This window comes from Hyla sarda, chromosome 13, assembly GCF_029499605.1.
Source record: "Hyla sarda isolate aHylSar1 chromosome 13, aHylSar1.hap1, whole genome shotgun sequence".
Taxonomy (NCBI): Eukaryota; Metazoa; Chordata; class Amphibia; order Anura; family Hylidae; genus Hyla; species Hyla sarda.
The window spans coordinates 32,233,572-32,259,278 of record NC_079201.1 but is presented as its reverse complement, the minus strand read 5'-3'; the positions used below and the strand labels follow the sequence as shown (position 1 = coordinate 32,259,278).

The following is a 25,707-nucleotide window of genomic DNA, read 5'->3' as shown; positions in this document are numbered from 1 at the left end:
GCTGGAGGCACCCTGGTTGGGAAACACTGCTGTGCCTGGATAATTTCCCTATTAGATATTAGAGAACTACCTTCGCTAGCTATAACAATAGCCCTAGCTTTTTTTTTGTTTGTATATATTGATGCATGTGATGTTAATGTGCAGCGCTTGACATGTAATGACCAGGCAGTGGTCACTATCTATATTGCTCGGTAATGCTTCTGCCTCATCTGGCAGCGGTTAGGTCAATCCTGTTTCAGTTTGGTGCAAGAACACCATCTCCGTTGTTAAAAGGCTCAGAACGAAAAAAAAAAAAAAAAGGTTAATGTATCCAGTTCTTGATGGATTGAAGAAGACTTTACAACCCAAGCTATAAATCTTTTCAAATCCCAAAACCAGGTGTATCCCATTCTCATCTGCAAAAAGTAATATTACTAATGCAGGGTTCCCCTCATCCCCAACAGTAACGTGGAAGTGCCTGTAGTGTAGATGCAAAAAAGGATGAGATTTCTCCATCGATGTCTACCCTTTTCTGCATGTGGAGCTCTACCCACTTGTCACTGGCACACATCCTACACTTGACTGGAAAGGTGGGCAGAACCCTTCAATCGTCCATTGCAATGTTGCGAAAGAGATAGGACATGGACTCTCCGTTGTGGGTGCGACGGATTGCCTCTGACAGAATCAGGCTGATGTCCACCGTCTTGATCTTTGAGCATTGTAGTTTCTGTACCTCATGGGGGATGGTGTTTGTCACAACAACCTAAGGAAGGACAGAGTAGACATGAATAAAGTGATGTTACATGGCACGATCATTTTATCTATGAAAAAGGGGTTTCCAACACTATATCAACATATCTGGATGAACCTCACAGTGGTTGTTGTGGAGCCCCCTATGGCTGAGGAGAGGGGCGTGCACCCCGAGACATCACACTCTACTGTTTGGGTATGTTCACACTATGGATTGTAAACAGAATCTCAGTTTGCAGAATTATGCAAGCAAAGATTCCATTCTGGCAGCCGCCGCAGCCAAAATACTTCAGCGGTAGGACCGCGCGGCACCATTGACGGCTATGCAGTGTTCGCGGACTTCCGCGCAAAGAATTAACATGTTCTTTATTTGTGTGGAACCATTTCAGCGGCTGAAATTGCACAGTGTGAACGGGTCTCGCGGAAACCCATTCACAATGATGTTTAGGTTCTCAGTGCGGAATTACGTAATGTGAACATACCCTTTCTTGGAAGAAGCATGATACACAACTGCTAAAGAAGAAGACAATAGGGGAGATCAAAACCTGTCCAGAGGAAAAGTTGCTGAGTTTCCCATAGCAACCAATCAGATCGCTTCTTTCATTTTTAAAAAGGCCTCTTAAAAATGAAAGAAGCAATCTGATTGGTTGCTATGGGCAACTTAGCAACTTTTTCTCTGGTCAGGTTTTTATAAATCTCCCCCTATGTATGAGCATGAATGGTGATTTAAAAAGATACTGTCACTTTTTGCATATACTAAGTAAATTTGCATTACTAAAAGTAGTTTCCAGCACTGCTTTCCTTGGCAACCTCAGTGGTCAGTTGACTAAAAGGGCACTCCGCTGCTCAGCGTTTGGAACAAACAGTTTCCGAACGCTGGGAGCTCGTGACATCATAGCCTCGCCCACCCCCTCAATGCAAGTCTATTGGGGGGGGCGTGACTTTCCCATAGACTTGCATTGAGCAGGTGTGGTGTGATGTCATGAGGGGGTGGGGCTATGACGTCACGAGCTCCCGCCGCTGGCTCCAGCGTTCGGAACAGTTGGTTTCAAACGCTGAGCAGCGGAGTACCCCTTGAAAGAGACTACAGAATGTCTCCTACCACTGTGCACCCATCAGGTACAGCCCCAATACATTTTCTAGTGGCTTTGTCTGGTACTGCAGCCCTGTTATTTACTTGAATGGGTCTAAACTGCAGTATCAGGTAAATCCACTACCAAATGTATGATGCCATGCCTGGTAAAATAAATAAATTAAATAAATAACCCACAAGGGTGCACAAAGACCGCTGCAGCCTGTCATTAAAGGAGTACTCGGGCCTAAGATAAGATGTCTGATCATGGGGGTACCGCTGCTGGGGACCCCCGCACTCTCTCATGCAGCACCCACCTGTCTCAGCTGTACGAATCAATGATCACTCCGTGTCTGAAGCCACAAAGACCACGGGGCTGGAGTATCATAACGTCACGATACTCCGGCCTCATGGTCTTTGTGGCTTCAGACGCGGAGTGATCATCGATTCCTGCAGCCGAGACAGGTGGGTGCTGCATGAGAGCTTGCAGGGGTCCCCAGCGGCAGGACCCCCGTGATCAGACGTCTTATCCCCTATCCTTTGGATAGCGGATAAGATGTCTTAGGGCCGGAGTACCCCTTTAAGATGATTGCCGTGAGGCTATTCTTGAGGTCATGCTTAAGCAGGCCATACATGAGATAGCAGTTTGCCCAACATGTCTGCTTGCTTCGGTTGAGCATGCTTATTTATTTCATAGGATTGAAAGAATAAACCACTATCAGACATTTTGGACAGATGTTCTTTCTTGGTGTGACAAAGGAGCAAAAAAGTGTTGAAATCCAATCTGTCTGACCCATCTTCCCACAGATGAGCTGCCCCAAGCCTTTTATTCTGGCAAAATTTGAGTATACGACCAGCTTAAGTCGCTGCTTCTTTTCATAAACACCATTTTCAAATTCAGGAAAAAACAAAAACACACACACATGCCTTTCTAGTGATACTTCAAAGATAACATTCAATCCATTATATAAAGGTGAACATTATAAGGCTTCTTTCACACCATGACTGTTGCTCCATTACAAACGGACGTCATTGGCTCTTTTTTTTTCCCTACTTTGTCCGCCATTAACATCTGTTAGTGTAACAGAGCATAATGGGACCTATAACGGGCAAAGAGGATCACATTCACTTGAATGGTATTCCTCTAATGTCCGTTATAAGTCCCATTATGATAGCGGGAGAAAAAGACGTGTCATGCACAAATTTATCTCCCGCTATCTTCCTAACAGACGTCACCTACTGGACGAAAACGGTAGTGTGAAAGGAGGGGACATCCTGCAGACAGGCACATAATTATCTGGGCACTGACCTCATCAATTGGGGAGTCTTCAATGAGATTAGGGGCATCTGCAGACATGATGCCATGGGTGGCCATCACAAAAATCTTATAGGCGCCCCGTTCCTTAAGAATCTCTGCGGCAGCCACAAAGCTCTCTACTTCATCAATGATGTCATCCTAAAGTTACACATAGCAAAGAAAAAGGGTTAAAATAAGAACACTCAGTACTAAGCAATAAAGCATTAGAAAGTTTTCTTACCACTATAATGGCGATCCGTCCGCCTACATCTCCCACCACGCTGATTGGCGGCTTCTCCTTTGCTATCATCACTTGACGAAAAACAGAAGAAAGCCGTTACCTCCTCAATAACGTAACAGTATAAGGGTACGTTTACACGAGTGGATCCCAGTGTATTTTACGCTGCGGATCCGCCGCTGAAGGACCGCTGTATGGTGCCTTTACATGTGGCTGCTCGGAGCGGCAATACGCGATGTGCGAGTCGCTGCGCATGCGCAGTGTACTCGAAAATATCACGGCCGCTCGCTAGGCAGAGAGCTGCTGCAATGTGCGAGTATACTGTGACTCGCACATTGCAGTGTGTCTGCTCATAGCGGCGTATTGCAGCTCGGAGCAGGCACATGTAAAGGCAGCATACAGCGGTCCTTCAGCAGCAGATCCGCAGCGTAAAATGCGCTGGGGATCCGCTCGTTTGAACGTACCCTAAAGGCACGGAGCATGCAAAACAAAACAAACAATTCAACAGCAATGCCATCTGTGTCTGCCACTAAATGTGTTAGAGGAATGTAATCTGCTGTACAAGCATGCAGGACAGCGGGGAGGACGGAGCGTGACATTCTACTGTGCTCCTGTCTAGACCTGGATAAGACGTGTCAGGGAATAAAATCAGTGCAAGTTGCCAATACAAGCTGAAAATCTAGAATTATGACTAATACAAACGAGCGTTTCAGAAGAGTGATTAATCCTAATATATCAGGGCCCACCAAGGGATTCTCCTTTATCAATATCATTACTTATAAGCTTTAAAGTCTGTGTGTGTTACTGTCCTGCAAATCCATCAGCAGAATACAGGCTGCATTAATGTATTCTGCCTATACAATACATCCAAAAGCTCTCACAGCTTTTTATACCCCCCCCCATACATTTGGGGAAATGACACTGCTAAAGGGGGCCCCCACCTGATCTATATGGGAGTTATACCAACTACAGAATATATAAAAAAAAATGGTGAAACATTCATGAAGTGTCAAAGTGAATTGCTAATGTCCTTCCGACAGGCTGCGGAACAAGGACTCGCACACTATAGTACTGCCTGAGACGACTGACAGATCTGCAGGACAACCACATGGCGTCTGAAAATGTTATTCGGGTTATTGGAGCAGAGCCAGGTGGGTTTTGGATTTGTGTTTAAAGGGGTACTCCAGTGGCCAGTATTCAGAAGTAAATGTTCCGAACTTTGTTTTCGTGCTCTGGGGGTCGGCCACACCCCTCGTGACCTCACAGCCACGCACCCTCAATGTAAGTCTATGGGAGGGGGCGTGGCTGTGACCGACCCCCGCAACGCGAAAATAACGTTCGGAACATTTACTTCCAAACGCTGGCCAGTGGAGTACCCCTTTAACTCAGTTGACTGTGATAATTTTTGAAGACACTAGCACTGCATGAGCACAATAATGGAGATTTTAGCGGCTAAGTGTATGACAGGAACACTCAAGCAAGTGGGCTCAGCTACCCTAAACCAACAGGGGGTGTTACTATGTGTATGAAACATGAACACTATACCAAAGGAAAAGGAATGCACCATGTAACGCACACCCACAAAATATGTACCAAAATATAATAATTTTATTACACATACAAAAGTATATCAGCAGACAAAACTATTAAAAACATTTAAAAAGGCCCAAATGGCCACCTACACAATCGGGGGGTTCCCTCAGGACCCCACCCAGGGCACCGGCTTTTCTCAGTATAATCTATGCCCGTCACAGTAGTTAGTAATATAAAGCAATACACATGATCAATTCAGCTATATCCCCCAGGGCATTTAACAGCCACACAGCCTGTACCGGGGGGAATAGAGCCACACAGCCTGTACCGGGGGGATACAGCCACACAGCCTGTACCGGGGGGGATACAGCCACACAGCCTGTACCGGGGGGTGGAATACAGCCACACAGCCTGTACCGGGGGGTGGAATACAGCCACACAGCCTGTACCGGGGGGAATAGAGCCACACAGCCTGTACCGGGGGGGATACAGCCACACAGCCTGTACCGGGGGGGATACAGCCACACAGCCTGTACCGGGGGGTGGAATACAGCCACACAGCCTGTACCGGGGGGTGGAATACAGCCACACAGCCTGTACCGGGGGGAATACAGCCACACAGCCTGTACTGGGGGGTGGAATACAGCCACACAGCCTGTACTGGGGGGGTGGAATACAGCCACACAGCCTGTACTGGGGAGTGGAATACAGCCACACAGCCTGTACTGGGGAGTGGAATACAGCCACACAGCCTGTACTGGGGGGTGGAATACAGCCACACAGCCTGTACTGGGGGGTGGAATACAGCCACACAGCCTGTACTGGGGGGTGGAATACAGCCACACAGCCTGTACCGGGGGGTGGAATACAGCCACACAGCCTGTACCGGGGGGTGGAATACAGCCACACAGCCTGTACTGGGGGGAATACAGCCACACAGCCTGTACTGGGGGGGGATACAGCCACACAGCCTGTATTGGGATACTCCATTTCAGCACTGAGGAGGCACAAACTACAGACGGCAGATGGAAGACTAGACCAGGCAAGTGCCCCCCTAGACCCCACGCGCTCCATTGCCCGTCGGCAACTTCCTCAGGGGTGTTGACAACTGGTGGGGGAACCTGAGGGAACCCCCCGATTGTGTAGGTGGCCATCTGGGTCTTTTTAAAGGTTTTTAATTGTTTTGTCTGCTGATAAATACTTTTGTATGTGTAATAAAATTCTATTTTGGTACATATATTGTGGGTGTGCATTACATGGTGTATTCCTTTTTCTTTGGTATAGTGTTAAGTGTATGACGGACGGACTATTTCTGAGAGGTGAGACAGAGCACACAGTAAGTAATAAAGCACAGCAAATCTCACACGGAGCAGGCATCCTGCATACACACAGCACACAGCATAACACTTTCCATACTTGGCAGTTCAATGCCTGGATACAGGGGCTGCCGTTTGCCTAATATCAAAAGCACAGGAAGCAAGTAAGCAATAGCTGCACATAGATGGGGGTTAACCCCTTAGGAGGGAGTAACATAGCAGTAAATCTACCGATCGATGTGGCAAAGGCTTCTAAAAAGTACAGAAGCTAATATGTATGTGTGTATATTTATTTATTTGACAATAAAAAAAAAAGGTTTCACATGCTATCATGTGCACTAAGCAGGCATGACCTGTCACTAGAGATGGGGAGAAGCTGCTACAGGAGATCGTCCAAGGTTCCCTGCCAGCTGGTCAACAGTTTTGGCTCTTTACATCTGTATTTTGAAAGGTTCCGATATGCTTTCAAAGCTAATATATTCCAAAAACAGCACCACACATGTCCTCAGGCTGTGCGTGGTATTACAACTTGGCTACATTCACTTTACAGGAACTGAGCTGCAGAACCACACAAACTAAGGACAGGTGTTTCTTTTGGAAGAAATTACCTTTATTTTTTTTTATTTTTTAAATAACCTCCTTAAAGGGGTACTCTGCCACTAGACATCTTATCCCATATCCAAAGAATAGGGGATAAGATGTCTGATCACGGGGGTCCTGCCACTGGGCACCCCTGCGATCTCCCTGCTGCACCTGGCATTCGTTTAGCATGCTCGTGATGTCACGGCCACGCCACGCTTGTGCCATCACAACCACGCCCCCTCAATGCAAGTCTATGGGAGGGGGCGTGGCCATGACGTCAAGAGCCTTCACCCCACATCGTCAGTCAGCTGGCAAGGAGCGAAGTTCACTCCAAACACCGGATATCTGGGGTGCCACAGCAGAGATTGCAGGGGTCACGGCGGAACCCCCGTGATCAAAATATTATGCCCTATCCTTTGGATAGCCGATAAGATGTCTAGGGGTGGAGTACCCCTTTAAGGCTATGTTTACACAATGGAATTTCTGCATTAGAATTCCGCGGCAGATTGATTTCAATGGGATTCTGCTGCACACAAGAATTTCTGTGGCAGAAACATCCCAACTTCGGAGTCTGCAGGGAAATGCGTTGCAGTCTATGCTGGCGCTCCACTTACGGAGGAATGTCTGCATGGAATTTTCTCATGTAGACATTTGCCCGTGTGAACATAGTCTAATTATATTTTCTCTACACTCTGATATATTCTCCATATAAAGATAAGGGTATAAACCATTGTAAAGTAGTGTACTTGATGCTGACAAATGGGGAACCAATGTTACCCTGCGCTCGTTTCAGGGCATTCCTGCTTATTGCAAGGACATTTTAGCTTCCAAATGTATAGTAACAGACACATTTCTCCGATATATCAGATAACTAAATGTAAATTGATTTGTTTTTCAATGTGTTAAAGACCAACAATTGGATTTTGCCATACATGACTGGTGATTTGCAGTGAACTTTTATCTCCCCGCTAAAGTCAATAGGGAAAATGCACAAATAATAAGCAGTGTATCTAACACATAAATTGACATGCTACAGATGAAAAAGAGAATCTGAAAATATACTGGGTACATGTGAAAAGTGTAAAATGAGGGGTTACTCACTGAAATCTGTTGGTTAGGTGCTGCGTTATCCTTGTAAACCGTTTCATTCCTAATGCGCCCCAGCACGCATTGGAGGCGGGGAGCTGGCTGGTCAAGCTCCCCTGTCTCCTCCATATTCCCCCCGTCTGCCTCGATAGCACTCCAGGTTTGGAATTTTTTTCCCCCAGTGTCTGCCTAGAGTTCCGTCCTCAGCTTGCTTCCCCCCACGTGTCACTATCCTGTGGCGCCCGTCATCTTGGACAGATTTTCTTCCTCCACCTGTGCCTTGCTAGACCCTGTGGCTACCTGTATCTAATGCAGTCATTGCTACTAGTCCCTGCTGTGCTCCGCTACCTGGCCTGGTTCCTGTGATTGGTATGCCCCTCTGGCAGCCTTCGATGCACATTGAATTCCTTAGTTAAGACACGGACCTCCAGAAAGAAGTCTAGGCAGAAGGAGGGAGAGGGCTCTGATGTCCATATAGACAGGTATTGTCCTGATGGCATAAGTTTACTGAAGCAAGGCCCCTCTGATGGAGTTCATACCTTCACTTCAAATATCTCTGCCAGACAACTCTGCATCATGTCAACTCTGCACCAAGATGTCAACTCTATGGCAGTCAACTCTACGGCAGTGAGTAAAGCCATCCATCTTGTGGAAAGTGGAAGAGAGTCGCTAGGTGTAGGAAGAAAAGCATTCCCTGTGAGCAAAATGTAGAGAGGAGGCGACAGAGCCATACCACACTACCTCACATCAGTGGCCCATCCAACTGCCCTCTCCCCTTAGCCCTCGCAGGGGCAGCGATTATGATGAAAATCAGCATCCTGTACATGTAAAATAGCAGAGTAATTTGATTCATTACTCCGCCATGGATAAGCTGCTCACAAGAGCTTCTTAAAGGGGTACTCCACTGCCCCAGCCTTCGGGGGTCGTGACGTCATGGCCATGCCCCCTCAATGCAAGTCTATGGGAGGGGACGTGGCAGCCGCCATGCTCCCACCCATAGACTTGCATTGAGGGGGCATGGACGTGACGTCAAGACCCCCAAAGGCCGCACCCAGCGTTCGGAACAAAGTGTTCTGAACGCTGAGGCAGTGGGGTACTCCTTTAACATCTTTCTTCAGGTAAAAGAAAATCAGGCATTTTGAAATCCAACATGTTCAATCTTCATTTTCCCCCCTTCATATGCCATTTTGGGATTGTCGGCCTGCTCTCACACATTTATTAGATTTTTGGCCAATTCGGACTCCAAAATTCAGTGGGACTGTCTGACCTTTCTCTAATGTGTATGGCCAGCAATAGAAAATCATGCTTTTATGTAAACTAGGTTATTTTCTTTTAGCAGGAAACTACATAGGGCCCTGTTTTCCTGGCAGTCTTGTTTAGTTTTTACCTGGGAGCACATGGTAAGTGTGTTTGGTCACCTGTTCACACTGATGCTATGCTTTGCGGCGGCCATGGCTGCGGCGGCGCTGTGTCTGTGGGGTAGCACGGCCTAGAGTCTGGTCGGACAGCATTGGGGCTGCTCTGCCAGTGGGTCGTTCACCCTGTGGGCGCTGGTGTTTTGGCGGGATGGTCATTTTATGCTAGGGATGTTAGGGACCCACTACGTACAAGTGGCCTTGACGTGGCTGGTGGACTTGCACGTCATGATCATCAAGTAACACTAATAACCTGTTAGTTTAATAAATTTTGTGAGAAGCCTTAGATCATTGTGCATGATGTAGATGTGCGACCATGTCTGTTTCTTTTTACTCTATTGAATTCACATTAAAATATCAGAAGAGGATTGTCAACTGCATACAGCATGTGAAAAGGTTCCGACCTCCCACCCAGACGACAGAGGACATAATCCATTGTAGAATTTAGTCATGCCGCTCATAATAATGCTATTTTAAAGAGATTATTGTTAATGTTACCACTATATGACTATCCTGGTGCATATTGACATTTGCTGTCCGTTCCGGCCCATCTGTATTTTTAGAGCTTTATCATATCTGCTCTCTAAGAAATCCCCAGCCCACATTCCAACGCCCCATAAAGACATTCCATATACTCATTAACAGACAGATCCCATTCATGCCTCCCAGGTCACCTAACATTTATCTACCTCCCCCCGGCCTTTAGTCACCTCTCCCATTTCTCAATAACTCTAATGATTTACCCTGCTACTCTTTATTTACCTTAACTATGAATAGAACCCAAGGATGACAAGTACAGTAAATATTCTCCCTTATTTCAACCAGACGTAAAACCACGTCTTTGTATACATTCAAAATAAAAAAAGTGTGACTGCAACTTAAGCGGTATGCCATCGCTTTATCATCAGTGAGGGCTCAACCTATGGGACCCCCACTGATCTTAAAGGGATACTCAGTCTCAGCCGATGACTGGGGAGGGCGGCCGAAGAAGCAGACTGGCAAGTTGAGCGGCAAGAGCCAGACCCTGTTGAGGAGATTAAAAGGTGTCCAGCATTTTTGTACCCCCTGCTATCAGGCACTTATCTCCTATCCTGGGAATAGGCATCACCTTCCATGCACAACTAGTTGGCTGGGAGCACTGCCGTACAGGGAAAACTTAGAAGAGGATGCAAATCTAAACAGGAAACTGGCAACAGGTTCACCCGCACTAAACCCAATACACAAGGATATAGTATGGGTAAATCCATGGGTGATCCATTATTTTTCTTTTCCAGCATATACACAATGAATGGGCCAAAAGAAGAAGGCTGTGTTCCTTGTGTAGTGGCTGTGCTGGGCTTCTGCCATGGAGCTGCAGCTCTGCCAAATTGCTTATGTGTGTGTTTTGGGTGGGGGGGGGAGGGAGTAGGGGCTGTGGGCGTGCTGATTAGACATTGATGGCCCATCCACAGGCTATCAATGTAATAGTCCTAAAAAACTGAATTCGACATTCTATCACCATATTCACACATAAAGATACTTACAGGGAATCTCAAGCCCTGGGTGGACTGTAGTATTCTTCACAGTGGGTGGAGAGTGACGCCCATCTACCATGTCATGTTCTGCACATTGTGGCTCCCCATGGATCACAGCAAGTCCTAGACGCAGCCGCTCAGCATAGGACTGTGCCCTGATAAAATTATATAAGAGTGTTGTGGGGGATAAAAGGATAAAAAAAACACTTTTTAAACAAATAACAGCAACATCCTCTATGTGAATAGTCACATACGAGTTTGCTCTGTGCAGTAATGACAGTGGGGTGCTGCAGCCGAGATCCCGGAGGTCACCAGCAGCGGAACCCCTGCGATCAGACATCTTATCCCCTATCCTTTGGATAGGGTATAAGATGTGTAGGGGCGGAGTACACCTTTAATTCACTTATAATAACAGTTCATTTTGTTTTACCTCTTTGCTGCATCCGGAGACTTGGCAACTATCACTGCATTTCTGTAATCTTGAATCTGAAATGTAGGGCATTGCACAGATGAGAAAATGATCCTATACTTTTTATTACTAGAAATTCTAAGACAATGACAGAGTACCTGACTACTAAGGAGGCAACTGAAGGAAGAGTCTGAATGTGGGATATGTGGTACTGCTCACCTCCTCTTGTATATACTGTAGCAGGAAAGGAGACGCTCGGAGGTTGTCCACTGGAAAGTTGAAGAAGCCTTGGATCTCTTTTTGATGCAAGTCCATTGTGATGATGTGTGTGAGTCCTAAAGAGATAAAGGACAAAAAAAAATACAATGGGAGTTTAAATACAGTATATAAAAGTAATCTAGGCCCGCCCTGCAGCCATTCTATAGGGATTCCCTACATTTTAAGCCTTTGCTCTCCAATGCATGATAATAAACCAACTCATTATCAAGGTGTAATGTACAGGCAGGTCTGCTGCAGATTTCAATGTAAACTAAATGACTGAGCACAGCTTCTAATCTGCAGTTCCAAATCCTGCGCATCAAATCTGAGCAGGATCCTGTACGTGTGAACGTACCCTAAGGGTACGTTCACATGTACAGGATCCTGCGCAGATTTTATGCGCAAGACTTTTAACTTAAGAATAGAAGCTGTGCTCAGTCATTTAGTTTACACTGAAATCTGCAGCAGAAAATCCTGCGCATCAAATCTGCGTACGTGTGAACGTACCCTAAAACTACATTAGTTCCCTATTGCAGATGCTACGGAGGACATCAGGATACAGTGAGAAACTTTATTTTACCATATGTAGCTTGTTCCCATCATTTATAAAGGGTAAAATCTGGTGACAGGTTCCCTATAATAGATAAGGGTTCTTTTTCTAGATGGGACCCCTGATAATAAGCTTATCATAGGGTATCCCACAATGAAACTCTCAAAGATCCATTTCAGGGTAGGTTTAGACATGACTGATACGCAGCGTAAAATACCAACCCTAGAGTGTGCTTCCTGCTGTGACTGCTTTGTCTGCTTGTAGCAGCAATCCTCCGCTACGAGCAGACACACAGGGACGTGTGAGTAGCTGCGCGCATGAGCAATGTACTCAGACATCGCAGCCGCCCTCGGCATAGCTAAAGGAGCAGGGGAAGCGACCACAATGTCTGCGAGTACACCGCACGTGCGCGCAGTGACTCGCACGTCCCTGTGTGTCTTCTTGTAGTGGGGATTGCGGCTAGGAGCAGGCATAGCAGGAGGGACACTATAGGGTCGGTCATCGGCAGATCCACAGCGTAAAATACACTGCAGATTCATTACGTCTGACCCTACCCTTAATGTGACGGAGTCTGGTGGTGAGTGTTCAGTTCACCTGCTGTGTTAATTTTTGTTATTTAAAAAATTAAAAAAAACTTTTGACATGTCAGAGATATTTCAAAACTCTGGGTGCCGAGACCCCTGCCGACTGCTAGAGAGAATGGAGAGAAGCACTCAGCTAAGGGCTTCTCTCCCCAATGCAGGAGATGGAGTCTATATAAAGTCTATTTACCACAACAAGGAGAGATTGTCCATTTGTTTTAGGGAACAGTAATAGTCTTGGCACACAGAACTGAACCCCTCAAAAAAAAAAAAAATTATATTATAATATATATATATATATATATATATATATATATATATATATATATATATATATATATATATTTTATTTTTTTTAAACAACAGTGACACTTAAAAAATCATTTTACATATCTGGGTAGTTCTTGACTTTTCCTTTAGACTTTACTAAACATTTACAGAATGGATATACTTAAAAGGGTACTCCGCCCCTAGACATCTTATCCCCTATCCAAAGAGTAGTGGATAAGATGTCTGATCGCGGGCGGTCCCGCTACTGGGGACCCCGCGATCTCTGCTGCGGCACCCCAGACATCCGGTGCACGGAGCGAACTTCGCTCCGTGCCGGATGACTGGCGAGGCCACTCCCCACTCGCGATGTCACAGCCACGCCCCCTCAATGTAAGTCTATGAGAGGGGGCGTGACGGCCGTCACACCCCCTCCCATAGACTTGCATTGAGGGGGTGTGGCCGTGACGTCACGAGCCTCCGGCACTGCACCTGATGCTCTAAATGAACATCGGGTGCAGCAGGGAGATCGTGGAGGTCCCCAGCGGTGGGACCCCTGTGATCAGACATCTTATCCCCTATACTTTTGGTTAGGGGATAAAATGTCTAGGGGTGGAGTACCCCCTTTAAGAGCACTGGCAGGCTGTACTGCAAATTAATATAGGGTCATTACCATCATCATCAGAAAAAAAAAAAAGACAGCATCCCCCACCTACCAGCATTGGACAACATGGAAGCCAGCAGTTTGCATACGATAGACCCCCTCTTGCGCATTTTACTCTGTTTACTATAAGGAAAATATGGGATGACCCCAATAATGTTCTTGGCACAGGATGTCTTCAGAGCATATGTCATGATCAACAGCTCCATCACAGCGGTGTTCACGTCCCTGTGGGGGTAGTTGTCAACACAAAAAGCTATGAGAACAAGTGCCAGTGGCTACTTAAATAACAATCAAGCAGACAATAGATTTCCCTTTCATTTCAAAGCCGCACATTAAAGCGCCTGACAATCGGAGACTGTGAGAAATACGAAGGCGGCGGCACACCTGCCACTATAATTCGCTGACCTTCAAGCCTGAATAACATGGAGCCTGCTCTGGGCCAGAGATAATAATATTATAGCTTTAATCCCCATTTACCAACAGCTGCAGATGCCAAAGGAATGAGGTTTATGCCGAGAGTCTCCTCTGTGCGGCGTATCCCTTCTTACACCCAAATGATATAGATTCCTGGAATAGTACTGATCAGCTGATGGGTCAGAGATAATTTAACCCCTTAGGGACTCAGCCCATTTTCCACCTTAAGGACTGAGAACAATCTTCGTTTTTGCACTTTCATTTTTCCCTTCTCATCTTCCAAAAATCATAACGCGTTCAATTTTGCACCTACAGACCCATATAAGGGCTTTTTTTTTTTTTTTGCATCACCAATTTTAGTTAGTAATGACATTATATAACAATCTGCGGCGAAACAAAAAAAAAAAAAATAATTTATATATATATATATATATATATATATATATATATATATATATATATATATATATATATATATATATATATATATATATATATATTTGTGGGGTGAAATGGGAAAAAAAATGCTATTTTGCTCATTTTTAGGGCTTCCGTTTCTACTAGAAATGAGCGAATTTACAGTAAATTCGATTCGTCACGAACTTCTCGGCTCAGCAGTGGATGACTTATCCTGCATAAATTAGTTCAGCTTTCAGCTGCTCCGGTGGGCTGGAAAAGGTGGATACAGTCCTAGGAAAGAGTTTCCTAGGAATGTATCCACCTTTTCCACCCCACTGGGGCACCTGAAAGCTGAACTCATTTATGCAGGAAAAGTCATCAACTGCCGAGCCGAGAAGTTCATGATGAATCGAATTTACTGTAAGTTCGCTCATCTTTAGTTTCTACGCAGTGCACTTTTCGAAATGACACCTTATCTTTAATCTGTAGGTCCAATTTATGTAGGTTTTATTTATTTTACTACTTTAAAAAAATGATAACTACATGAACCATTAGTATGTTTAAAATTTGCCATCATTTGACCCCTATAACTTTTACATTTTTCCACAAATGGGGCTATATGAGGGCTTAATTTTTGCGCCGTGGTCTGTAGTTTGGATTGGTACCATTTTTGTTTTGATGGGACTTGTTGATCGCTTTTTATTAATATTTTTATGGTATATGAAGTGACCAAAAATTCACAATTTTGAACTTTGGTATTTTTTTTTACTTTGATCGCAGAATCTAAAGCGTTAATGCCGGGCATCGGCCCGATCTGCGGTGCCCGGCATTAGCCATGGGTCCTGGCTGCCTGTAGCAACCGGACCTACGGAGTTTAACCCGTTCTCCACTCGTGAGAATGGTTTAGACCCAGTTAGCGGGATCAGGGCATACAGGTACGCCCTCAGTACTTAAGGGGTTAAGGATGGCAGATCAGGCCTATTCACAGGGGTGCAATTATGCAATGGCAGAAGAGGCAGAATGATCATTTACTTCAGTCTTCTAGAACCTAGCCCACTGTTTCCCAACCAGGGTTCCTCCAGCTGTTTCAAAACTACAACTTCCAGCATGCCCGGTCGGAAAACAGTGACCTAGCCAAAGGTTTATTTACCTTGGGATCGTCTGTATGATAAATATATCCTGTCCACGAACAGATTCCTGAATTTGCACTCTGGTCTCTAAGACAGACAAAAATACAGTTAATAAAAGCAAAAAATAATAATAATAAAATGAAGAGTTATAAAGTAGAATTCATGTATCTGGCCGGCTCACCTCCATTGGTCTCCTGGTACACAACAGCTTTTCCAAGTTCTACTCCCAGACGCCTAATAAAAATAATAATAAATAAAATATGAAACTATTATTTATTTAAAAGTTGGATTGCAATTTATAAAATAGTAATTTTTTTTTTTTTTATATATACTTTTAGGCCTCTTGTACACTTTTGAAAGAAAACGGTCCAGCACTGGTTTGCAGGTAAAAGCAGCTTCTTCTTTATTGGGTCAATTCCGACAAGACAAATAAGCCGACGCATTTCGGACCTACATTCGGTCCTTAGTCATGGGACATGCCATGACTAAGGACCGAGTGTAGGTCCGAAACGCGTCGGCTTATTTGTCTTGTCGGAATTGACCCAATAAAGAAGAAGCTGCTTTTACCTGCAAACCAGTGCTGGACCGTTTTCTTTCTTTGTGCATATATATGGTCAGGGACGCAGCTGATCAGGCCCGTGCACAGGTGCAGAGAGGAGGAGGTGAGCTGTCGCTCTGATTCATCCTGTACACTTGTTCTCCCTTTTTTGTGCCACGAAATACTGTGGATTTTTAATGTCTAATGGTCACGGAAAATCCACAGTAGCAAATGTGCAGATTCGGTGCAAATAGTTTTTTTGGGGGAAATTTGGGTGATTTTTTATTTTTTTTTGCAAAAGCTATCTAATTCTATGACAGCGTAAGCCTAGATGTACAATCATGAACAGTTTCAGATTTATCAAAGCAGCTCAGGCTAAATGCTAAATCTTGCGCATTTTTTTTGACTGTCTAGGCCAAGTATGCACTTCTGTTCCAAGTTTGGACCAATCTTTTCTGGCTTACTTTACGCTGACTCATATTTTAAACGCCTGATGTGCCAGAATTTTCGGCAAAATTATAGCGCAGCGCAAATAAAACATTTATTATGCTTTGTATGCCAAAAAGAACAGGAAAATGGACCTTGTTTTAAGGGGTACTCCGGTGGAAAACATTTTATGTATTTATTTATTTTTCCCTTCTTCAAATCAAATGGTGCCGGAAAGATTTGTGAATTACTTCTATTAAAAAATCTTAATCCTTCCAGTACTTATCAGCTGCTGTATGCTACAGAGGAAGTAAAGTTGTTCTTTCCAGTCTGACCACAGTGCGCTCTACTGACACCTCTGTCCATGTCAGGAACTGTCCAGAGCAGGATAGGGTTTGCTATGGGGATTTGCTTCTACTCTGGACAGTTCCTGACATGGACAGAAGTGTCAGCAGAGAGCACTGTGGTCAGATAGTAAATAAATTCAAAAAGAAAAAAACTTCCTGTGGATCATACAGCAGCTGATAAGTACTGGAAGGATTAAGATTTTTAAAAGGGGTACTCCAGTGGAAAACATTTTTTTTTTTTTTTAAATCAACTGGTGCCAGAAAGTTAAACAGATTTGTAAATTACTTCTATTATAAAATCTTAATCCTTCCAGTACTTATTAGCTGCTAAATACTACAGAGAAAATTATTTTCTTTTTGGAACACAGTGCTTTCTGCTGACATCATGACCACAGCGCTCTCTGCTGACATCTCTGTCCATTTTAGGAACTATCCAGCGCAGCATGTTTTCTATGGGGATTTTCTCCTACTCTAGACAGTTCCTAAAATGGACAGAGAATTCAGCAGAGAGCACTGTGGTCATGATGTCAGCAGAGAGCTCTGTGTCCCAAAAAGAAAATAATTTCATCTCTAGTATTCAGCAGTTAAGTACTGGAAGGATTAAGATTTTTTGATAGAAGTAATTTACAAATCCATTTATTTTTAAATCAACTGGTGCCAGAAAGTTAAAAAGTTTTCCACTAGAGTACCCCTTTAAATAGAAGTAATTTACAAATCTATTTAACTTTCTTGAGCCAGTAGATGTAAATAAAATTGTTTTCCACCGGAGTACCCCTTTAACAAGCTAAGGAGGGCTTTACTGCCATACTGTGCACCAACATTTTGGCACATTACCCTTGCCTGAAGTGAGCCTTACTAATAGTTTACGTAAACTTAAAACATGACAGTGCCAACAGACTACAGACTACAGACGCCCCAGATTATCAATCAGCTCAGGTCACTGTGATAAGTCTGGTGCATTCCAAGTCTGTCTAAGACTTAGACAGTTTAGTCATTTACCCCCAGCGTGGCCAAATTTTCAAGAATTTGTGGAACAAAACAACTTAGGTCACACACTTTTAGCGCTTAATATATGTGCCTTAGGGTACGTTCCCACACGGCGTATTTTGCTGCGTATTTGGTGCTGCGTATTTTTCTACCCATTGACTTCAACAGAGAAAATAAAATACGCAGCAGCAAATACGCCGTGTGGGAATGTACCCTTAAAGGGGTACTCCGGTGAAAATTTTTTTTTTTTAAATCAACTGGTGCCAGAAAGTTAAACAGATTTGTAAATTACTTCTATTAAAAAAAAAATCTTTATCCTTCCAGTACTTTATAGCAGTTGTATGCTACAGACTTTTTTGTCTTGTCCACGGTGCTCTCTGCTGACACCTAATTCCCCTATCAGGAACGGTCCAAAGCAGTAGAAAATCCTCATAGCAAACCTATGCTGCTCTGGACAGTTCCTGACACAGACAGAGGCATCAACAGAGAGCACTGTGGATAAGACAAAAAAGAAATTCCTCTGTAGCATACAGCTGCTAATAAGTACTGGAAGGATAAAAAAAAAATTTTTAATAGAAGCAATTTACAAATCTATTTTTAACAAAAAAGAGCTTTCCACCAGAGTACCCCTTTAAGGTTTTGCACCTCAATTCTGGCACATTTGAGGACAAAATGATGGTGTATCAGAAGGAAAACTGGATGACCCACCACTGCCCGAAAGGTATAGAAGGCCTGCACTTACTCAGTGATCCTCTTGGCCAGTTCCACACAGGCAGGACTGGAGTTAGCAGAAAACACCCGGTAACCACTCCTGGCAGAGTTCATAGTAGAGGGACCATTCAGCCACTTTGGGGGCCGGGAGTAAGAGAAAACAGACTTGTGAGGTATTAGCATCCGTCGTGGCATGATGATGACACCTGAAATACACTGACATGGCTCCCTGATCAACAACATAGCAACGTATACAAGCAAAAGGCACTGAGGGGGAGATTTATCAAGACCGGTGCAGAGGAAAAAGTTGCCAAGTTGCCCATAGCAACCAATCACATTGCTTCTTTCATTTTTAACAAGGCCTCTGCAAAACGAAACAAGCGATCTGATTGGTTGTTGAGGCATTTGTTAAAAATGAAAGAAGAAATCTGACTGGTTGTTGAGGCCTTGTTAAAAATGAAAGAAGAAATTGACTGGTTGTTGAGGCCTTGTTAAAAATGAAAGAAGAAATCTGACTGGTTGTTGAGGCCTTGTTAAAAATGAAAGAAGAAATCTGACTGGTTGTTGAGGCCTTGTTAAAAATGAAAGAAGAAATCTGACTGGTTGCTGAGGCCTTGTCAAAAATGAAAGAAGCAATCTGACTGGTTGCTGAGGCCTTTTTGAAAACGAAAGAAGCAATCTGACTGGTTGTTGAGGCCTTGTAAAATGAAAGAAAAAATCTGACTGGTTGTTGAGGCCTTGTTAAAAATGAAAGAAGCGATCTGATTGGTTGCCATGGGCAACTGGGCAACTTTTCCTCTGCACAGGATTTGCTAAATCTCCCCCCGAAAGTTTAATCTCTGTTCAGCATAGGATTGTTCCAAGTGATTCTTTCACAAAAAAAGAATTGCGTCAAGTTGTGTCAGACCTTGTGAAGCATTGAAGTTGTTCCATGCTGTTTTTAAAGAGGATTTACAATAAGGGTGCGTTCAAACTGAGGAATTCACAAGGATTAATTTCGGTCAGGAAATTGTTGCCTTCTCCATCAAGCGGAATTCCCATGCGGAAATGAAGAGGAATGAAGGAGGAGGCTATTTAATCTACTTTTCTGAATTCCGCTCGAAAACGATGTCGGGCAGTTTCTTATTTTTACCATTGACTTCTATTGGATTCTGCTCGCGGATTCCGCTTGAAGGATGAATATGCTCTTTCTATAAGCGGAAAGGAATTCAGCATCGGAATTCCGCTTGCAGAATTTCTGCAGTGTGAACAGGACAGCAGAAATAACATTAAAGTCAATGGGCAGAGGAGATGTGCATTAATATGGAGCGGAGAATTCAAGAGGAATTACTCAAGTAAATTCCTCTTGAATTACTCAGTGTGAACGCGCCCTAAAGCTGCAGATAGTCCAAGTGCTGGATCATTTCGTTTCCTGTTTCATTACGCAATTTATATTACATGTAATGTTTTCAGCAGGGCCTCTCTTGTAGCTGAGTGACCATAGAGATCATGAGGAAAAAGGATATAAATATATATATATAAATATATATATATATATATATATATATATATATATATATATATATAGGGGAATATGCAAAGCAGCTCATTACATCACCTTTTCAGGTAATGTTCCCTGGTATTAGCTTAGCTCCTGTTAAGGAATATAAAAAGCTGATCAGGATTTTATGCCAAGCCAGACTACTCCCCAAAAGGTAAGTTTCTACCCATCTGCAGTCAATACAGAGCAGGGTGATCTGGCTTGGCTGGGGTAAGAGGCCTAAGAGCAGCTAAAGGGGATGAGTATTTGCCTCAGGGCGAGACCACCACTCCTGGTGTAACGGAGCTTCAGAAGGCCATTAAGCACTCCGCGGGCATTCTGGGTAGGGGAATATGCAAAGCAGCTCATTACATCACCTTTTCAGGTAATGTTCCCTGGTATCAGCTTAGCTCCTGTTAAGGAATATAAAAAGCTGATCGGGATTTTATGCCAAGCCAGACTACTCCCCAAAAGGTAAGTTTCTACCCATCTGCAATCTTCCCTTTTGGGGAGTAGTCTGGCTTGGCATAAAATCCCGATCAGCTTTTTATATTCCTTAACACGAGCTAAGCTGATACCAGGGAACATTACCTGAAAAGGTGATGTAATGAGCTGCTTTGCATATTCCCCTACCCAGAATGCCCGCAGAGTGCTTAATGGCCTTCTGAAGCTCCGTTACACCAGGAGTGGTGGCCTCGCCCTGAGGCAAATACTCATCATATATATATACACATAGATAGAAGTCAGCACTCGAGAATCCCAGTGTGTCTGCAAGTGTCCAACTGCAAGTGTTTCATGCTTGAGAAAGGCCATTTGGCTAGCCACTTTATTCACCCATATGCCACTGCAATTTGCTGAGTCTTCGCTATATATATATATATATATATATATATATATACACACACATACATATATATACACACACATACATACATATACACACACACACCACACCTGGGGAGGATAAAGAGAATTGTGGGGGGGGGGGGTTGAATCCATATGAATTCCCAGAAAGGCTGCTTGTGCACTCAGAACATTGAAAAAGCCATTTGGGCATCTATAGAAGGTTTCTATAATATACTATCCTCTAGAGCAGTGTCTCCCAACCAGGGTGCCTCCAGCTGTTGCAGAACTACAACTCCCAGCGTTCAAATGTCCCCGATACCAAAACAGATACTCGCCGGTGGGAGTCCCGTCAGCAGGTATTACGGAGGTGCCGAACTATGCAGCGTGCCCAGCAGCTGAGTGCGCGTCATAGCTGGGACCTGTGGCTAATGCCAAACATCACAGATCGCGGTGATGTCCAGTATTAACCCTATAGACGCCGCAATCAAAGTTGATTGCGGCGTCTAAAAGTATTGAAGTTAACTGCCGGTTAGCTCAGGGATGTTGATCATCCCAATCAGCATCCCTGAACTAACCAGCAGTTAACTTCAGGACTTTTAGACACCGCAATCAACTTTGATCGCGATGTCTATAGGGTTAATACCGGACATCAGTGAAATCGCAGTGTCCCGATCAGCTGTGAGGACGGCCAGAGGTCCCTTACCGTGCTCCGTGCCGTCCAATCGACGCTCCTTTACAGCCATCCATGGCAGGCAGCAGTAAAGAAGCGTCCATAACACTGATCTATGCTATGCTATGCCATATTATTAATCAGTGTATGCAATCTATGGGGACTTAAAAAAAAAGTGAAAAAAAATGTGTAAAAAACATAAATAATAAATGTGAATTAACCCCTTCCCTAATAAAAGTTAGAATCACCCCCCCCCCTTTTAAATTAAATGAAAGCCCTTCCTCTAATATAAAAATAAAAACACACCCTTTTTCCAATTAAAGGGGTACACCACTGGAAAACATTTTTTTTTAAATCAACTGGCGCCAGAATGTTAAACATATCTGCAAATTACTTCTATTTAAAAATCTTAATCCTTCCAGTTCTTTTCTTTTTCAATTTCATTTCTTTCTGACCACAGTGCTCTCTGCTGACACCTCTGTCCATTCCAGGAACTGTCCGGGGCAGGAGAGGTATGCTATGGGGATTTTCTCCTGCTCTGGACAGTTCCTAAAATGGACAGAGGTGTCAGCAGAGGGCACTGTTGTCACACAGAAAGGAAATTGAAAAAGAAAAGAACTTCCTGTGGAGCATATAGCAGCTGATAAGTACTGGAAGGATTAAGATTTTTTAATAGAAGTAATTTACAAATCTGTTTAACTCTGGCACCAGTTGATTTAAAAAATAAAAAAAAATGTTTTCCACCAGAGTAACCCTTTAACCCCTTCCCTATAAAAAAAAAAAAAAGTTTGAATCACCCCTTTTAAATAAAATGAAAGCCCTTCCTCTAATATTAAACAAAAAAACACACCCCTTTTTCCCTGTCACATGACAGAAAAAAAGTAAACGAATACTTATTAAAAAAAAAATAATAAAAAAAAAAGGATCGGTACTCGGTAAAAATGTCGCAGATGGAATGAGCGTTGGTTATGCTCCCCCCATAAAGCCGTGTTGTCCTGTAGATGGTTGAGCCTGTGGTGTCTTTGTAGAGGACAGATATAGCTCTGTCTGCTGCAGATTCTACACAACAATGTGGAAACGTAATCTTCTGGCACCGCTCCTGCTATTTTAGTTCCATTTAATAGGTTCCTCCCTTGTAACAGTGCAGTGAAATGCCTCTATTCATGCACGGTCAGGTGAAAGGAGAACGCCGCCCTTTATGGGAATCTGTGTTCTGGCATAGCATAGGGGGCCCTGTGATGACGGAGGGCTCTCAATTTTACGCTGCAGTAGCTTAAAAGGATTCTCTCCGGTGGAAACCTTTTATTTATTTATTTATTTTTAAATCAACTGATGCCAGAAAGATAAACAGATTTGTAAATTGCTTCTATTAAAAATTCTTAATCCTTCCAGTACTTATTAGCTGAATAATACTACAGAGTTTTGGATTTCTTTTCTGTCTGTCCACAGTGCTCTCTGCTAACACCTATGTTTGTTTTAGGAACTGTTCAGAGCAGCATATATTTGCTATGGGGATTTTCTCCTGCTCTGGACAGTTCCTGACATGGACAGAAGTGTCAGCAGAGAGCACTGTGGTCAGACAGAAAGGAAATTCAAAAAGAAAAGAAATTCCTCTGTAGTATACAGCTGCTAATTAGTACTGGAAGGATTAAGATTTTTTTTAATAGAAGTAATTTACAAATCTGTTTAACTTTCTGGCACCAGTTGATTAAAAAATAAATAAATAAATAAAAGTTTTCCACAGGAGTACCCCTTTAATGGATTACATGACATCAGTCCACAGGTAGAGTAGAGCAGGTCTTTCGTAGGTCATGGTTAGTTTACCCTGGGTGAAGAGACAGCAGGGGCTGAAACAAAACTAGGGGATTATTAGCCTATATCAGTGTTTACCAACTGTGCCTCCAGCTGTTGCAAAACTACAACTCCCAGGCTGCGGCTGTCCGGGCAGGCTGGGAGTTGTAGTTTTGCAACAGTTGGAGGCACCCTGGTTGGGAAACACTGGCCTAAGTACTTGTACACACACACGCTTGTATTCTTTTCTCTCAGACTCTCTCAAAGACTGTCCGGGCATTCTGGGAGTTGTAGTTCTGCAACAGCTGGAGGCACACTGGTTGGGAAACACTGTCCTATATATCCAAACTGTGGACCTCTAGAAGTGCTTCTCAGCTGGGACTGGGCACTGTTGGGATCAGGGTAAGTGAATGCAAATTTTTTTTTTACAATGTTTATTTTTGTGGTCAAAATTCCCAGCTAGTGCAAATCTGCAACAGCTAGATGCACAGTGTTTCCCAACCAGTGTACCTCCAGCTGTTGAAAAACGACAATAATCTCAGCATGCATAGACAGCCTTGTGCTGGGAACAGATTGCTCTAGTTGCAACTCTATCTTTCCCAGGTGCCCCCAGCAGCTAGAGGTCCAAAGTTTGGGGAGTTCGGCTTTACAGCAGTGTTTGCCAACCAATGCGCCTCCAGCTGTTGCAAAACTTCAACTCCCAGCATACCTAGACATGCTGGGGGTTGTAAGTTTGCAACAGCTAGAGGCGCTTTGGTTGGGAAACACTGTTCTAGCTGTTGCAAAACTACAACGCCCAGCATGCCGGGCAGTTTTGCAACAGCTGGAAGCGCACTGGTTGGGAAACACTGAGCTAGAGAGCCACAAGATGGGGAGCTTTGCCCTATCCTCTACTACTTGGCTGTCCGGGTATCCTGGGAGTTGTAGTTTGGCAACAGCTGGAGGTCCACAGTTTGAAGACCATGGCTTCAAATGAGTGTTTTTCCAACAAAAGTTGGAAAACTACAGCTACCAGCATGCCTGGGCCGCCTTTGACCTCCAGCTGCTGCAAAACCACAACTCCCAGCATGCCCAGACAACCAATGCATGTAGCTCAGTCTTTCCCAAGCAGGGTTCCTCCAGCTGTTGCACAACTACAACTTCCAGCATGCCCGGACAGCCAATGCATGTAGCTCAGTCTTTCCCAACCAGGGTGCCTCCAGCTGTTGCAAAACTACAACCCCCAGCATAGGAGTTGTGCTTTTGCATCAGCTGGAGGTCCCCAGTGTGGAGACCTATGAACTACAGAACTGTTTTCGCCAACCAGGGTGCCTCCAGCTGTTGCAAAACTACAACCCCCAGCATAGGAGTTGTGCTTCTGCAACAGCTGGAGGTCCACAGTGTGGAGACCTATGCACCACAGAACTGTTTTCCCAACCAGGGTGCCTCCAGCTGTTGCTAAACTACAACTTCTTGCATGCCCGGACAGCCAAAGGCTGTCCGGGCATGCTGGAAGTTGTAGTTTTGCAACAGCTGGAGGCACCCTGGTTGGGAAACACTGCTCTAACTGTTGAAAAACTACAACACCCAGCATGCCGGGCAGTTTTGCAACTGCTAGAAGCACAAAGATTGGGAGTTTTACGCTCCAGCAGTACAGTTTTGGTGTCTGGGGGGGGGGGGGGCAGGAGGTGAAGACCCTCAGCTCCGATAAGCAGATCTGGCAGAGTTTACACAAGGAACACAATAAAAGGGGCAGATCACTAAATAATCACAGAGGAGCCTATGTACACGAATGTTATTGTAGCCGAAACAAAGTAACAAACCCCCAGCAAGACTAAATTAGCACATAATACAGTATTACCCTATTTATCCAACATGTACAAACCCTGACAGACAGCTCGAAATCTAACAGGGATCAATCACCCCCAATCTGCAGCATCCAGCTGTGAAAAAACTACAACTCCCAGCATTGTACAGTCTGTCATGGCATGCTGGGAGTTGTAGTCTTGCGACAGCTGTCTGGTCTCTGCACGTTAGCTGCTAACAGAGATTGATGCATGTCCAGCTATGATAGACGGCAACGGTGACAACCTCCACATCTGCACTGCAGGTATAGGGATCCTGGGGCGGCTCACACTGCGCGTACAGTATAGGGGGGGGGGGGGGGGGGGACGGAAAATGGATGATCCCTCTAAGTAAAATGGATGATCCCTCTAGAGATGTGATGAGCAGCGCCAACCGCATCCAGTGCGCTGTACATGTGGGGATGAAGTGATGTCCGGTGTGAACAGGGGCGAAGAGATGGGACGGAGGAGGGGGCGGGCGGTACGTACCGGAATCCGGGGCTCGAGTCTCTCTGATTCCGCAGCACAAACTCTTTCACTGCCCGAGTAACTGCTACAGCTTGGGGAGGCGAAGGACCTTTGATGATGTCACGAG

The 25,707-nt window shown here is 44.3% G+C and overlaps 2 protein-coding genes across 7 annotated transcripts in view; one reads left to right on the top strand and one right to left on the bottom strand.

The window, feature by feature from the left end:
• PRPSAP1 (phosphoribosyl pyrophosphate synthetase associated protein 1) lies at positions 1 to 25,707 on the bottom strand. Of its 6 annotated transcripts, none has more exons than XM_056549884.1 (11): positions 25,602 to 25,707; positions 18,495 to 18,679; positions 15,636 to 15,688; positions 15,475 to 15,541; positions 13,564 to 13,736; positions 11,411 to 11,526; positions 11,213 to 11,268; positions 10,792 to 10,937; positions 3,340 to 3,410; positions 3,111 to 3,257; positions 1 to 742 (listed from the first exon to the last, which is right to left on the bottom strand). In XM_056549884.1, exons 2-11 carry the CDS (start codon positions 18,656 to 18,658, stop codon positions 584 to 586), a joined length of 1,152 nt encoding a protein of 383 aa, XP_056405859.1. In that variant the 5' UTR covers positions 18,659 to 18,679; positions 25,602 to 25,707; the 3' UTR covers positions 1 to 583. The 6 variants fall into 6 exon arrangements, with proteins under 6 accessions (XP_056405859.1, XP_056405861.1, XP_056405858.1 ...); XM_056549886.1 differs by having other exon boundaries at positions 18,495 to 18,598; positions 25,602 to 25,697; XM_056549883.1 differs by having other exon boundaries at positions 18,495 to 18,669; positions 25,602 to 25,696.
• USP36 (ubiquitin specific peptidase 36) overlaps positions 25,317 to 25,707 on the top strand; it is a 116,336-nt gene continuing 115,945 nt past the window's right edge. Inside the window, exon 1 of the mRNA XM_056549881.1 lies at positions 25,317 to 25,378. The gene's annotated coding sequence lies outside the window, so the exon portion shown is untranslated. The remainder of the gene's footprint in view (positions 25,379 to 25,707) is intronic.

Bases quoted from the DNA above. Each gene is read 5' to 3' on its own strand.
- PRPSAP1 (XM_056549882.1), bottom strand. From the start codon at position 18,706: ATGTTGTTGATCAGGGAGCCATGTCAGTGTATTTCAGGTGTCATCATC. The intron at 13,737-15,474 runs GTAAATAAACCT...CTACCCCCACAG, and splicing joins ATCATACAGACGATCCCAAG to GGACGTGAACACCGCTGTGA. The intron at 11,269-11,410 runs GTGAGCAGTACC...CCTACATTTCAG, and splicing joins TACAGTATATACAAGAGGAG to ATTCAAGATTACAGAAATGC.